This window comes from Hyperolius riggenbachi, chromosome 4 (genome assembly GCF_040937935.1).
Source record: "Hyperolius riggenbachi isolate aHypRig1 chromosome 4, aHypRig1.pri, whole genome shotgun sequence".
NCBI classification, from domain to species: domain Eukaryota; kingdom Metazoa; phylum Chordata; class Amphibia; order Anura; family Hyperoliidae; genus Hyperolius; species Hyperolius riggenbachi.
In genome coordinates, this window is record NC_090649.1 from 176,702,165 (window position 1) to 176,714,742 (window position 12,578).

Sequence of the window (12,578 nt, forward strand, 5' to 3'; positions counted from 1 at the left end):
AATAAAAATTAAAAAAAAAAAAGTGTTACAAATGCGTTGCGCACACACAATGCAACGTTTTTGCCCATTTGAGTCCATCACACACATACATCTACTCTTACACTGAACTCTTTATTCTCATAATAAATCATGAGCTTGTGCCATTGTATTAATCATTAACCTGAATATATAGAGAAAACAGCTCCCATTGCATCATAGCAGCTAAAACTCTGCTCCCAACAAATACACTGTGCAAACAGTTTTTTGCTTATTAATGATCACATATGAATATTTTGGCAGCTGAAAATCTAGTGTATTTTCATAAAGCAGCTTAAAGTGTACATGTAGTGAAAAAAATGCCCCTGTGGGGTACTTACCTTGGATCTGGATCCTATAGGGGCTTCCCCAATCCTCTGTAGCAGGGATCCAGGGCTGGAATCCCTGAAGATTTGCTTGTCGGAAGCCTTGAACAGGTGCACTAGTGGCTTTCAAATGAGCTCTGGTGGAAATTAGCAGAGCTCTATCGGGTCCGCTCTACTGCGCAGGTAGAGTGGACCCAATTCACCTGCGCAGTAGAGCAGACCCGATCAGGCTTGGCCATTTCTTATCGGAAAGCCGCTAGTGTGCCTGCTCAGGCAGGTCACTGACTTTGTTAAGGGTTTGATTTTTCTATGGCTGCCAGCGCTGTATCGGGCTGATGTAGGACAATGGAGGAAGCCTCATAAGGTTCCAGAGGGTTCCCCCTCCTGAGTTAAGCATCAGATTTGTGTTTAATTTAAAAATGATAGGTTTCCTTTAAAGCTAGCCTTATTGTCTTATTTGCTGTTTGAAGAGGACTTGGAAGGGACCTCACAGAGTATGCGAGGGATAAACAGTCTCCTAAAAAAAGAACTACAGTTACTATGGTGCCCTGAATAGCGACTATGGCCTCGATTCATAAAGCATTACCTCATGCGGTAATGCTGAAAACAGCAGACTTTACCGACCACTTAGCAAAATGTCAATTCATAAAGGCTGTTACTGCATGAAAAGCTGACATTACCGACCAGGGAGATAAATTACCGACTTGGCTGTAGTTACCGACAACACGTCAGTAAATTGTCAGCAAATGTCAATTCATAAAGCCTTCAACAAGCGGTAAGCCTGGCGGTAGTTACCGACACCTCTAGTGAGGCGATAAGTTACCGACCGCTCTGATGAATGCAAAAGTGCAGAGAGCCGAAGTCTGTTTGAGTCATCAGTGGAGAGAGCCAGAGAGCCCTCTGTGTGAGTCATTTGAGCAGGCAGGGAAAGACTGTGTGACTCATCTGTCTGAGTCATCAGTGGAGAGAGCCAGAGAGCCGTCTGCGTGAGTCATTTCTGCAGGGCAAAGAGAATCGAGACACTGCTCTACTCTACCGCTCAATGGGCTGCGGTAATTTACCGACCTCCAAGGGCAGCTGGGGAAATCTTTATGAATTAGCACACAGACCGGGAAAATACCGAGTGCGGTATTTTCCCGACAAGATTTTTTTATCGCACTGCTGTTTATGAATCGAGGCCTATAAGTATGTAAACGGAGCATCTAACTACGGAAAGGCAAGCAAATCTGTTACCCTCCATAGTTATTTTGTAGCTTGAATCCCTTTTGTTTCATAAGGTTAGTTCAGCCATGAGGAACACAGCTATTTCAGTATAAGAATATTTTACATAGGTGCCGCTTGTTCAGCATTAATACAGTACGCTCAACCAGAGCGTGTACATGCTGGTATGTACTGGACCTAACTTGCCACTGGGAGCTTATTTCCTATCAATGAACAGGTTATTCCCTACTGTGTGAATCACCCTAGAACAGGGAAAAGTAAAAAGAAGCCTGTCATTTTAGAGTTAAAAATACTACGCATTACTTTTGGATCCGGTGACGAAAGATGAATGACGTCGTCTCCCCTAGGCTGGGTCCAGGATGAGAAATAATCTATCAGCTTTGAGTGTGTGACATAATTACCCGTCTGCTTGAAGACTGCTCCTCTCTGACAATCTCTGTGTTCCGGGGCAGGTCTGGCATGGCTCTCACTTCTCCTCGTCTTACAGTCTGTCTTCTTACTGTGTGGCTGTAAATAAGAGTGATTAGCCTTAGCAGCAGCCAGAAGATTCCAGCCATGACAGCTCAGGCAGTGAACACATTACCTCCTGGTAGGAATAGGGATCCGGATGAAGGCTTTATACCGGAGAAGTTCTCTGTGGAGATCCTGGAAGTGCTTATATTTCCTCTTGACTTGCCATGTGAACTCGCCATGCGTCAGCTCAATGGTGTAAATGTTCATAACAGCAGTCTGAAATTAAAGCAGAGATAAACAAGACATCAATACCAGACAATTCCCTGTGAAACTTTTTTTTTGTGGTGGTGGTGGGGGGGTTGTTTAAATATTAATGGGCACAGCTCATGCTCCATGCTAGCACAATATAACACTAAAAACAGACAAAGTTTTATAACTAAAAAGGTGTCTAGAAGGCGGTCTGCGGCTTGTACCATTAAATCCATGGCTTTTTTCCCCAACTAGACTGATTGCTTTGGACAGTCATTTTAGACACCTTCTTACTTGACGCCCATAATTACCGGTATTACACAGTTGTGATAATGACAATGCTTTGTTTCATTTCTAGTATACAACAGCATATCTATTACTGTATAATATGTTGTGTGGCTTTACTGCGTGCTATTTAAATGTAGTTAATGGCTTGCACTGCTAACCAATACTGGTGTAAATAAAACAAGGTGTAGAATCAAAGAAAAATGAATGCTTATTGTTGTGCCTCATATGACAACTTTGGTTAGGTCAATAAAACTCTGGATTCTAGTTCTTCTTACGGTGAGGCAGCACTAAATAGAACTGGAGGAGGAGGAGGCAACTACTTGCAGCACAAAGAGTGTATGGAATGCCCGATGGGCTGGCATGCGAGAGCTTCACTGGCACCAACGCTGATGACTGTCAAGGAGGAGCTAGGCCCAGCATTACTATTGGGGTATGGTCTTATTATACAATTACAGGGTACAGTTGGACTACTTTGCTAATGCAAAGAGTTTTCATGACCTATACTCTAGTTGAAAACCTTGCTTATTGAAGAAATCCAACTAATGGAAATGTAAGGGACAGGTTCACTTTGCTCAAATCCATTGACAAGATCTCAAAGTTCCATGGCTTCGGCTATTAAAAAATGAACATTTGTATCTTACAGCTTTTAAAAATGTACTTTTCTCCTAACAGGCCGGTTTCAATTTATCCTTCAGAAATGGGCCTTAACGCACATTGCAATAAAATTTGTTAGGCAACGCTATAACCAAATCTACGATTCGTTCAAATAATCAGCTGTTTTAATGGGGACTTGAACACCTGCCATGCAGCAAAAACCTTGTTCCAAGGAATTAACAATACATTCCTTTCTCAGCACACACTGGCAAACAACCAGGGATGAGTATGCATGATAAACAATGGTACCCAATCAGATCTCACTTTTCACTAACACAGGGCATTCAGAACCACTGGTGATTGTGGTTTAATGGCTGTAGGCTATTCCAAGCTACCATATACACGGCTCTGCACCTTAAAATAAAGGGGGAATCACTCTCACCTTTGATGAAGATGATTGAGCAAAACGCTCTACTTCTAGAACTTTGACTTTTATAGGACATCCTGGTAGGTATGACTGCAGATCAGGCTCTTTAAACCCTTTTGTGTTATAAATAGCAGAAAAAGGAATGTAGACGCCTAAGGGGAAAGAAAGTAGTTGATATAAACAAAGCAAAGAAATGTTAAAACACCATCATCAGGGACGACAAAGCTAAAAGTTACATGCCTGCACTTAAAGGGAACCTTAACTGAACGGGGGGGGGGGGGGGGGGTAAAGAGTTTTACTTACCTGGGGCTATTACCAGCCCCCTGCAGCAGTCCTGGAACCCTCCGGTCCCCCGCTGTCACTTAGTTTCGTTTTTGACGACTCACCAGTCGCCGGCCGCCATGCGTATTATTGGACGCATTCACCAATGCAATTAACGCTATTGCGGACCGCAACGCGTACAAAAATATGCATATCTACGCGTGCGGAATGCGGCAACGCGTATTTTTGTACGCGTTGCGGTCCGCAATAGCGCTAATTGCATTGGTGAATGCGTCCAATAATACGCATGGCGGCCGGCGACTGGTGAGTCGTCAAAAACGAAACTAAGTGACAGCGGGGGACCGGAGGGTTCCAGAGCGGCGCCGAGGGCACAGGACTGCTGCAGGGGGCTGGTAATAGCCCCAGGTAAGTAAAACTCTTTACCCCCCATTCAGTTAAGGTTCCCTTTAATGCCCTGGGACGTTTATTCTCTTCTACAGTACAATGGATATGTATTGTGCTCATCAGTTAAATGCATTTGCATAGGGCACAGATAACTGCAAATACTCTGGAGACAACTGTTAGCTAAAGTCATGGTCCCTTGCTGCAACAGTGTTACTTGAAGCTAACATGCAAAGTGGGATCCATGTGCAAGTCATTTTGACTCCGTAACAGCCTAAATCAAATAATGTGAGCAAAAATCAGTGCACTTTAGTGTCCTTACTATTCTTGATATGCTGCCAAATAATACAAATACATTCTACAAACACCTATTTGCCACAGTTCTGCAATACAAGTCCAGGCGCATATTTATTAGCAATGGTAAATACCTTACATGTTTGTCCTTTGGGTGAATATGGGTGACTACCAGGCTGTTATGTTTCCAAGGCTTCTCCTGCAGTCCCATCCCATCTATGGCCTCAATTCACTAAGCAGTTAAGACTAGTCTATAGATGGTTTTTAAGTCTACTGATGTTTTGGTGAAATGTTTTAGACCTGTTTTTAGGGCCCATTCACACTTAGAAGCACAACATTGCCGGCATTTTGAGAGTGTGATTTTCCCGCTGAAAAATCACTGGATACTGTGGCGATTTTCCAGCGATTATGTTTAGCGCTTCTATAGCACTGAAATGCGATTGCTGGGAAATCGCCTGAAAATGGTCCAGGCGACGTGTTTGCGTTTCGCGATTTAGGGCTATTTGCAGTGATTAGCGCAAATCGCCCAAGAATGGGCCCATAGGGATTTATTACACTAGCGCTTTTAAAAAGCGTTAGCGTTTGAGTATTTTGCCGAAATCTCGACAAAACGCTCTAGTGTGAATGGGCCCTTAAACCTGGTCTAACATTCAGTAATTGAACAATTCACAAAGGCAAACACAGAGTAACCATGCCCACTTTTTCTGACAGAGATTAGACCAGCTGATTTCTGTTGGTTAAGTATTTCTGTGAGGTAATTAAGATGTGAGGATGGAACCTTTTGAATTAATTATGCAGGAGTTAAATTGTATGCAGAGGAGAGCTCATCAAAGGAGAAGGATGTCAGTCATAGCTACTTGTTTGTGAATTTCATCTTTTGATCATTTACCCTGCTTTACTGACCTAATTGGCAGACAGACAAATGACTGCTCAAGGCTGCACCTGCAATGTAAACCAACAGAGGCAATGCACAGCTCCACTGGGGTTAAATACATTCCTTGAATGCAAAACATATGCAAATATGCCCAAATTCTAATCTAAAAGTTTTTAGTGTAGATCTGAAGCAATGAATGCAGCTAGCCACTATTATACTTACGTTCAATTTGTACAGCAGGAGACATGGTAGCGCTTTCAAACAGAAGTTATACCTGAATTATCAATCTGCATGGATATGCAGAGCTCCAGTAACTGCACAATATTATACACCTAGCACTCACTACAGGTGTAATATTGTCCAGTTACTGGAGCTCTGCACATCCACACAGATTGATCATTCAGGTATAACCTCTGAACGTGCGGCCATGTCTCCAGTTGCACAAATTGAACCTAAGTATAATAGTGGCTAGCTGCATTCATTGCTTCAGCTCTACATTCAAAATTTTTAGATTAGAATCAGTACATAATGTGCATATGTTTTGCATTCAAGGCATGCATTTAGCCCCAGCGGGACTGTGCATTGCCTCTGTTGGTTTACATTGCAGGTGCAGCCTTGAGCATTGTCATTTGTCTGTCTGCCTGATGTAATGTGTATACCATTTATGATTAGCAGCACAAGGAAGATTATGTTTTTATTGCTAGACTAGTGTTAGGTCTTCCCCGAGGGGGTCTGTCATCGCCGTGGGGAAGTCTATCAGCTAATAATCTGTGCACACTGAAGCCAACACCCCCCCTTTGCCTGTAGTGCGTGCTAGGTGTGTAATCTTGTCCAGTTACTGGAGCTCTGCACATCCATAGATTGATCATTCAGGTATAACCTCTGTTTAAAAGCGATGCCATGTCTCCCGCTTTACCAACCTAATTACCAAATGTTTTAGACCATGTCTACAATTCACCTTTGATGCAACTGACCATTAGTACACTAAAAACCAGCAGTAGACTAGTCTAAACTGCTTAGTGAATTGAGGCCTATGTGGTGTGTTAGGCTACTTCCTGTTGGCATCACCCCACCCCTTATCCCACATTCAGTTGCTATGCTCCTGAGCAAAACAATCCCCTATAACATACAACTTTAATGATATACCCAGCCCACAATCATTTTACTGACTAAATAAAAGATAATAGAAGTATGTGGCCTCCGGGTACATGAGCCTCTTCTGCAGAGGATACCACCTTTAACATTCTAGGCCCTGACAAAGCTTAAAATTGTGCAGAAAGAGATGTACTTTAAAATGCATGCATTTCCTTATTGACAGCACCATGTCAGTAGGAAAAGCTTTCAATATTTTGTTGCATAAAAGGTAACAGATGTTACCGCTGGAGCTAGCAAGGCATTACTTGCTACGGCTAATAATTTTATTCTTGTATGTGTGTTTATAACTTTGTTTAATGGGATAAAGACATGCAGCTCCACTTACCACGTCCAACCAGGGGGGAGATCTTTCAGATGCAGATTTATCAAAAAGGTGGTTTCAATAGTATGAACGTGTAATGCTTTGTATCCAATAAACGTATGTTATGCCCTGAGGTGCCCTTGAAATTAATTAAGTAACTTCAATAAAGTTTAGGGAAAACATAAGATTTCAGGAAGACTTGATCAAGATAATTACGGTAGGTATGAATCAAGCATACTCTTTTTGGTCATTTCAGTTAGAGGAAATCACAGCTAATGCAGTTCTTGTTACGCACTGTATCAAAAAGTCTATAGAAATAAAAAAAAAAACATTATGTATGTAGGGAGGATGCTTCGGCAACTTATAAACAGCTCCTTTGAAAATATGGGATATTTCATTCTTTTCATGGCCTGTTGGAAAGCATTTGTGCAGGGAGTATTTCCAGTCACACCAGACAATTTCTCATTTTCACTCATGTATGTGTCGCTTCCTCCTTCAAGTCTGAGACAGAGGCCATACTTTGATTAGAACTCAAGCTATACAGCATTAGAACACTTACCGCTTGCTTTGGCGTCACTAACGACATCTGCATCCACTTCCTCTCCATCAAAGTGGAGCTCACTGGTGTCCAGGTTCTCTATTAGGGTGCTCATGTCTGCAGCTATCTTCTCCAGAGTAGAAGAATCTACTTTCCTCTCTAGTTTCAGAGACATGTTAACTCAGGGGCCTATTGTGACAAGAAAAAGAAAACAAGAGTTTTTAGGTATGCGGCATTGTTCATGTTCATTAGAAAACACATTTAAAGGAATACTGTAAGGGGGGGGGGGGGGGGGGTCGGAGGAAAAATTAGCTGAGCTTACCCGGTGCTTCTAAATAGTCCCCCGCAGACATCCTGTGCCCGTGCAGCCACTCGCCGATGCTCCGGTCCCGCCTCCTGATCACTTCTGGAATTTCCGACTTTAAAGTCTGAAAACCACTGTGTCCTCGCTCCCGCTGACAGCACCAGGAGTGTATTGTGCAGGCCCAGTATGGTCTGTGCCTGCGCAGTACGCTCCTAGTGACAGCGGAAGCGAGGACACGGCAATGCAGGCTGAGTGGTTTTCCGACTTTAAAGTCTGAAATTCCACAAGTGAATTGGAGGCGGGACCGGAGCATCGGCGAGTGGCTGTGCGGGCACAGGATTTCTATGGGGGACCATTAGAAGCACCAGGTAAGTTCAATTCATTTCCCCCCTGACCCCCTTACAGTATTCCTTTAAGTGAAGCTACACAGAATAGCAGCAACATTATCAAATTACTGAAAGATAAAGTAATTTTAATTCAGATCAATATGGGGGTATTCTAACTGAGCTGAAGGAATGAAATCCTCTAACTTGGTACGCCTCTGTGGATGCATTCTACCAGAACAGCAGCCTGCAGAGAACCAGTCAATCACACAGTTCTCTATACATCAGGAGTTGGGACAGGCTCCAATGAAAAGGGAATATTTTCCCTGTTCATCCCAATGGCTCCTTAGGAGGCTGGCCACGCCATTTACAGTATACAGAAAAAAATCATGTCCCGTGGCCATGCAATGCCAGGCAAATAATTCACTTTTACCTAGGTGAATACACAATGGGCGATTCACAAAGCTTTTTCACCAGTTTTCCTTAGTTTTCACCTCATCTTTGTTACATTTTTAATCTCCTAAGAAGCAAAAATATATTATAATTAAGGCAAGAAAAGTAATATTAAATGAAGTTAATCAGGAACAACTTACTTTGAGTGATTATTTTGCTTGTAAATGTGCTGAAAGCTTATCATCAATTAGGTGATAATTAAGTCATTTATGAGAAGTTTTGTGAGTAGAGCCCATTGGGTAAAGATTGGAACATCATAGTTTTAAAGTAAAAACAAAATGCAAACCCACCAAAATCTTTTATTCCCATCATGCAGGTTAGTTGGCAGCAGACCGTCAGAAAAGGCACAAAACAAAAAACAAAAACGTGTACACTGCAGACCGTTTATTATTGAAATCCAGTGGTATAAGCCTTGTCTATTTTGCAATAATGATTTTGTATTCTGTGCTATTCCCACTTCCCTACACTGCCAGGCCACCTGAATGCATGGTTTCAAATTAGCATTGCACATACTTTGTGGATTGCACACCTGTACTTTCCGCAATAACTACATTTAAAATACCTGCCTGGCTGAGTCCTATAGCTTTATTTCCTGTTGAAATGACAGTACAGTTTTACTGGAAAGAAAGCTCTCTGGATTCCTTCCTTTATTTCTTCATCACTCACAACACATGTAAGAGGAACTAGGAGGAGGTAACAGTTCTCTTTCCCTGTGAGCACAGATCACCTGACCTCTCCCAAGAAAGAGCTGCTCTCTAGCTAGGTACACCTCTGCTGCTAGCTCCATGCTTGCTGGAATTATTTTTTTATCACAAGACAGACTTTTCCAAAGGGACTTTCTCTGTAATGGTTGCATCAAATATGAGCAGTGTGCATCATGGTCACCTACCTATTCAGCTATACTAACAATGATAATCGAAGTAGGGCTTTCATAACGCTTTTTCCAGGTGAAGAGATTAAAGGGAAATGTCCCAGTATACCCATGTAACCAGATAACACGCCTCCCATATTGTTTAGCTGGTAAAGTCCATATTGTACTCCAGTTGATTGAAAGAGAGTGAAAGAAACATTTCCAATTGAAACAGCAGGAAAATCCAGACAAAGGTTATAGGCCTACCTGTTTGAAAAGAATTGGTTTTGGCCGGGAGAAGAGTATACAGTACTTCATGGAATATCTTAAGAATGGCTGGGTATATCAGAGGCTTAAGCTGCCCCTTTCCCCACCAAAAATGAATTTGTTCTGTTCTGTGATTATGGTTATCATCAAAAAGGCCTCATTTAAGTCTTCATAAAATGGTTAAAATGGGTCAATACCTCACCCTTTGGACTCCTACTGTCTCCCTCACATGACCTACTTGGAAAAAGCTCTCTATGTTGAGATCTGTATGGAAAAATTATGGCACATCTGGCAGAATGCAGGGAAAACCTCATGCTTCTTTGTAGCTTTACCCCAGTAATAAAGTAAATTTATCCAGTAATAACACTACACACCTGAATGGCAAAATCGCAAATCGCTAGTGATTTTTAAATAGCTAAGGTTGTTACTTTATCATAGAAATCATGAGAAGTATTTTCCACTATAGTGATTCGATGTGGAAATCGCAAATCGCAATTGTTTTCTGGAGCGATTTTTACGGTGATAATGTAATGTAAATGAAAAATCGCAATCGCATAACAGAATTAATGTTGAATTAATGATTACGATTGCTAGTGGAAAAGGGCCCTTATGTTGCAAAGTAGGGATTATCCTACAAAATGACATCACACCTGCCATACACATCAATATATTTATTCTGATTTGTCCCAAGATTTCTTTCTCAGTCTCTTCATCACATGTGCAAGTTAAACAGACCAAATATGCTTATTTTGGCTTAGCAAGATGTATGTCGGTTATTATTCTTCCTGGAAAAAAATAAATAAGACCACCCCCAAACAACTGCCAGAGCGTATTGAGTGGCTTGATCGGCGGCTCGCAGACTGTTCACGGAGACACCCTCCGTGAACTGACGTTTCTATGGGAAACCACTTGCGACCTGCCGACGCCTATCGGCGTTTGGCGGTCGTTAAGTGGTTAGACCTGCCAACATATGATTTATTGATAAACTTCTAACAGATTGCACAGGAGGCTTAATCAATAATAAAAGGCAGTGTTCTACAATTATCATTGATCCATTCTTGTGGTTAAACTGATATTCTGCGTACGCTGAAGGTACCAATTCATTTTCAATAGGAATTTATTTACTTGAGCTATGAATGCTACACATGCCACTATGCCTTAGACAACCTACTATATATAGAACACACTTTGCCTGAGGAGTCCTGGCTCATCATTACCACGCTGAGCCTGATTAACACACAATCGTCACGTGTTCCCAGTATGAATAGCTTACAATTTGCTGCAATCAAATGAAAATTGGGAATGGAATCAGTGTTTATAAATCACAAGTTAATACATGAATGGAGTGACTGCCGACTTCTAACAGTCTGTCACCAAGATGTGTTTATGTCAAATCTTGTAAAAAAAACAAAACAAAAAAAAAACAACCAAACAACACAAAAACACCATTCCGCCAGCCTAAATGGATTGCACTGCAAGATTAAGGCTCCTTTTCCACTTGCAAGCGCAATCGCAAATACATTTGCACTTACAAAAGCTCCATTTTTCCACTATATGCAATTGCAACGTGAACTGTTGGGAGTGAAACAATCGCTGCAATAATCGCACAGCACTGCGATTACGCTTGGGGAAGAATCGAAACACGCTAATGGAAAAAGTGCACTGCGCTTCACATATAAGCTTGAAAATGGCCACTGCTGCATTATTTTGCATGACATTTACATCAACTCTTAGCATCTTGCAGTCCATTCCTAAAATAGAAGTAATAAGGGTTTTCACATCGCTCAGTTCATTATTCATGCATAAAGTTGTGGGTAGTCCATACCCCTAACAGTACTGATTCCGTGAATGTGAAGAATTGCACTTCCGTAATATAAACAGACTGGTGCTCTGATTAAGGCCCCTTTTACATGCATTGCATCACGATACGGTGCTCTCCATTGCTGCAGTTTATTGCATGTCTATGACACATGCTACACTGTTTGTGGTGCGATGCCACGGAAGTGCTCAGGGCCTGCAGAAGTAACCCACAAGCTGTGGTACGTTACCCTGCAACTCATGTAAGTGCAGCAGAAGTCACTTTTTTTTGTCAACTTTTCCGCTGCGGGGGGCGCTTGTTCCAAATCACACCGCTTCCGCGGGGGGCGCTTGTTCCAAATCACACCGCTTCCGCGGGGGGCGCTTGTTCCAAATCACACCGCTTCCGCGGGGGGCGCTTGTTCCAAATCACACCGCTTCCGCGGGGGGCGCTTGTTCCAAATCACACCGCTTCCGCGGGGGGCGCTTGTTCCAAATCACACCGCTTCCGCGGGGGGCGCTTGTTCCAAATCACACCGCTTCCGCGGGGGGCGCTTGTTCCAAATCACACCGCTTCCGCGGGGGGCGCTTGTTCCAAATCACACCGCTTCCGCGGGGGGCGCTTGTTCCAAAGCACACCGCTTCCGCGGGGGGCGCTTGTTCCAAAGCACACCGCTTCCGCGGGGGGCGCTTGTTCCAAAGCACACCGCTTCCGCGGGGGGCGCTTGTTCCAAAGCACACCGCTTCCGCGGGGGGCGCTTGTTCCAAAGCACACCGCTTCCGCGGGGGGCGCTTGTTCCAAAGCACACCGCTTCCGCGGGGGGCGCTTGTTCCAAAGCACACCGCTTCCGCGGGGGGCGCTTGTTCCAAAGCACACCGCTTCCGCGGGGGGCGCTTGTTCCAAAGCACACCGCTTCCGCGGGGCGCTTGTTCCAAAGCACTCCGCTTCCGCGGGGCGCTTGTTCCAAATCACACCGCTTCCGCGGGGCGCTTGTTCCAAATCACACCGCTTTTGCGGGGCGCTTGTTCCAAATCACACCGCTTCCGCGGGGCGCTTGTTCCAAATCACACCGCTTCCGCGGGGCGCTTGTTCCAAATCACACCGCTTCCGCGGGGCGCTTGTTCCAAATCACACCGCTTCCGCGGGGCGCTTGTTCCAAATCACACCGCTTCCGCGGGGCGCTTG

General features: G+C 43.5%; 1 protein-coding gene across 4 annotated transcripts in view; it reads right to left on the reverse strand.

The window, feature by feature from the left end:
* Positions 1–12,578, reverse strand: part of PLD1 (phospholipase D1) — a 366,571-nt gene that overhangs the window by 129,146 nt on the left and 224,847 nt on the right. For all 4 annotated transcript variants that reach the window (XR_011031386.1, XR_011031385.1, XM_068281034.1 and 1 more), the window contains 4 exons: positions 7,420–7,587; positions 3,589–3,725; positions 2,146–2,291; positions 1,964–2,069 (listed from right to left, as the gene is read on the reverse strand). Coding sequence is in view for 2 of the 4 variants with exons in the window: in XM_068281034.1 (XP_068137135.1) it covers positions 1,964–2,069; positions 2,146–2,291; positions 3,589–3,725; positions 7,420–7,573 (543 nt within the window). In the remaining 2 variants the exon portion in view is untranslated. The remainder of the gene's footprint in view (positions 1–1,963; positions 2,070–2,145; positions 2,292–3,588; positions 3,726–7,419; positions 7,588–12,578) is intronic.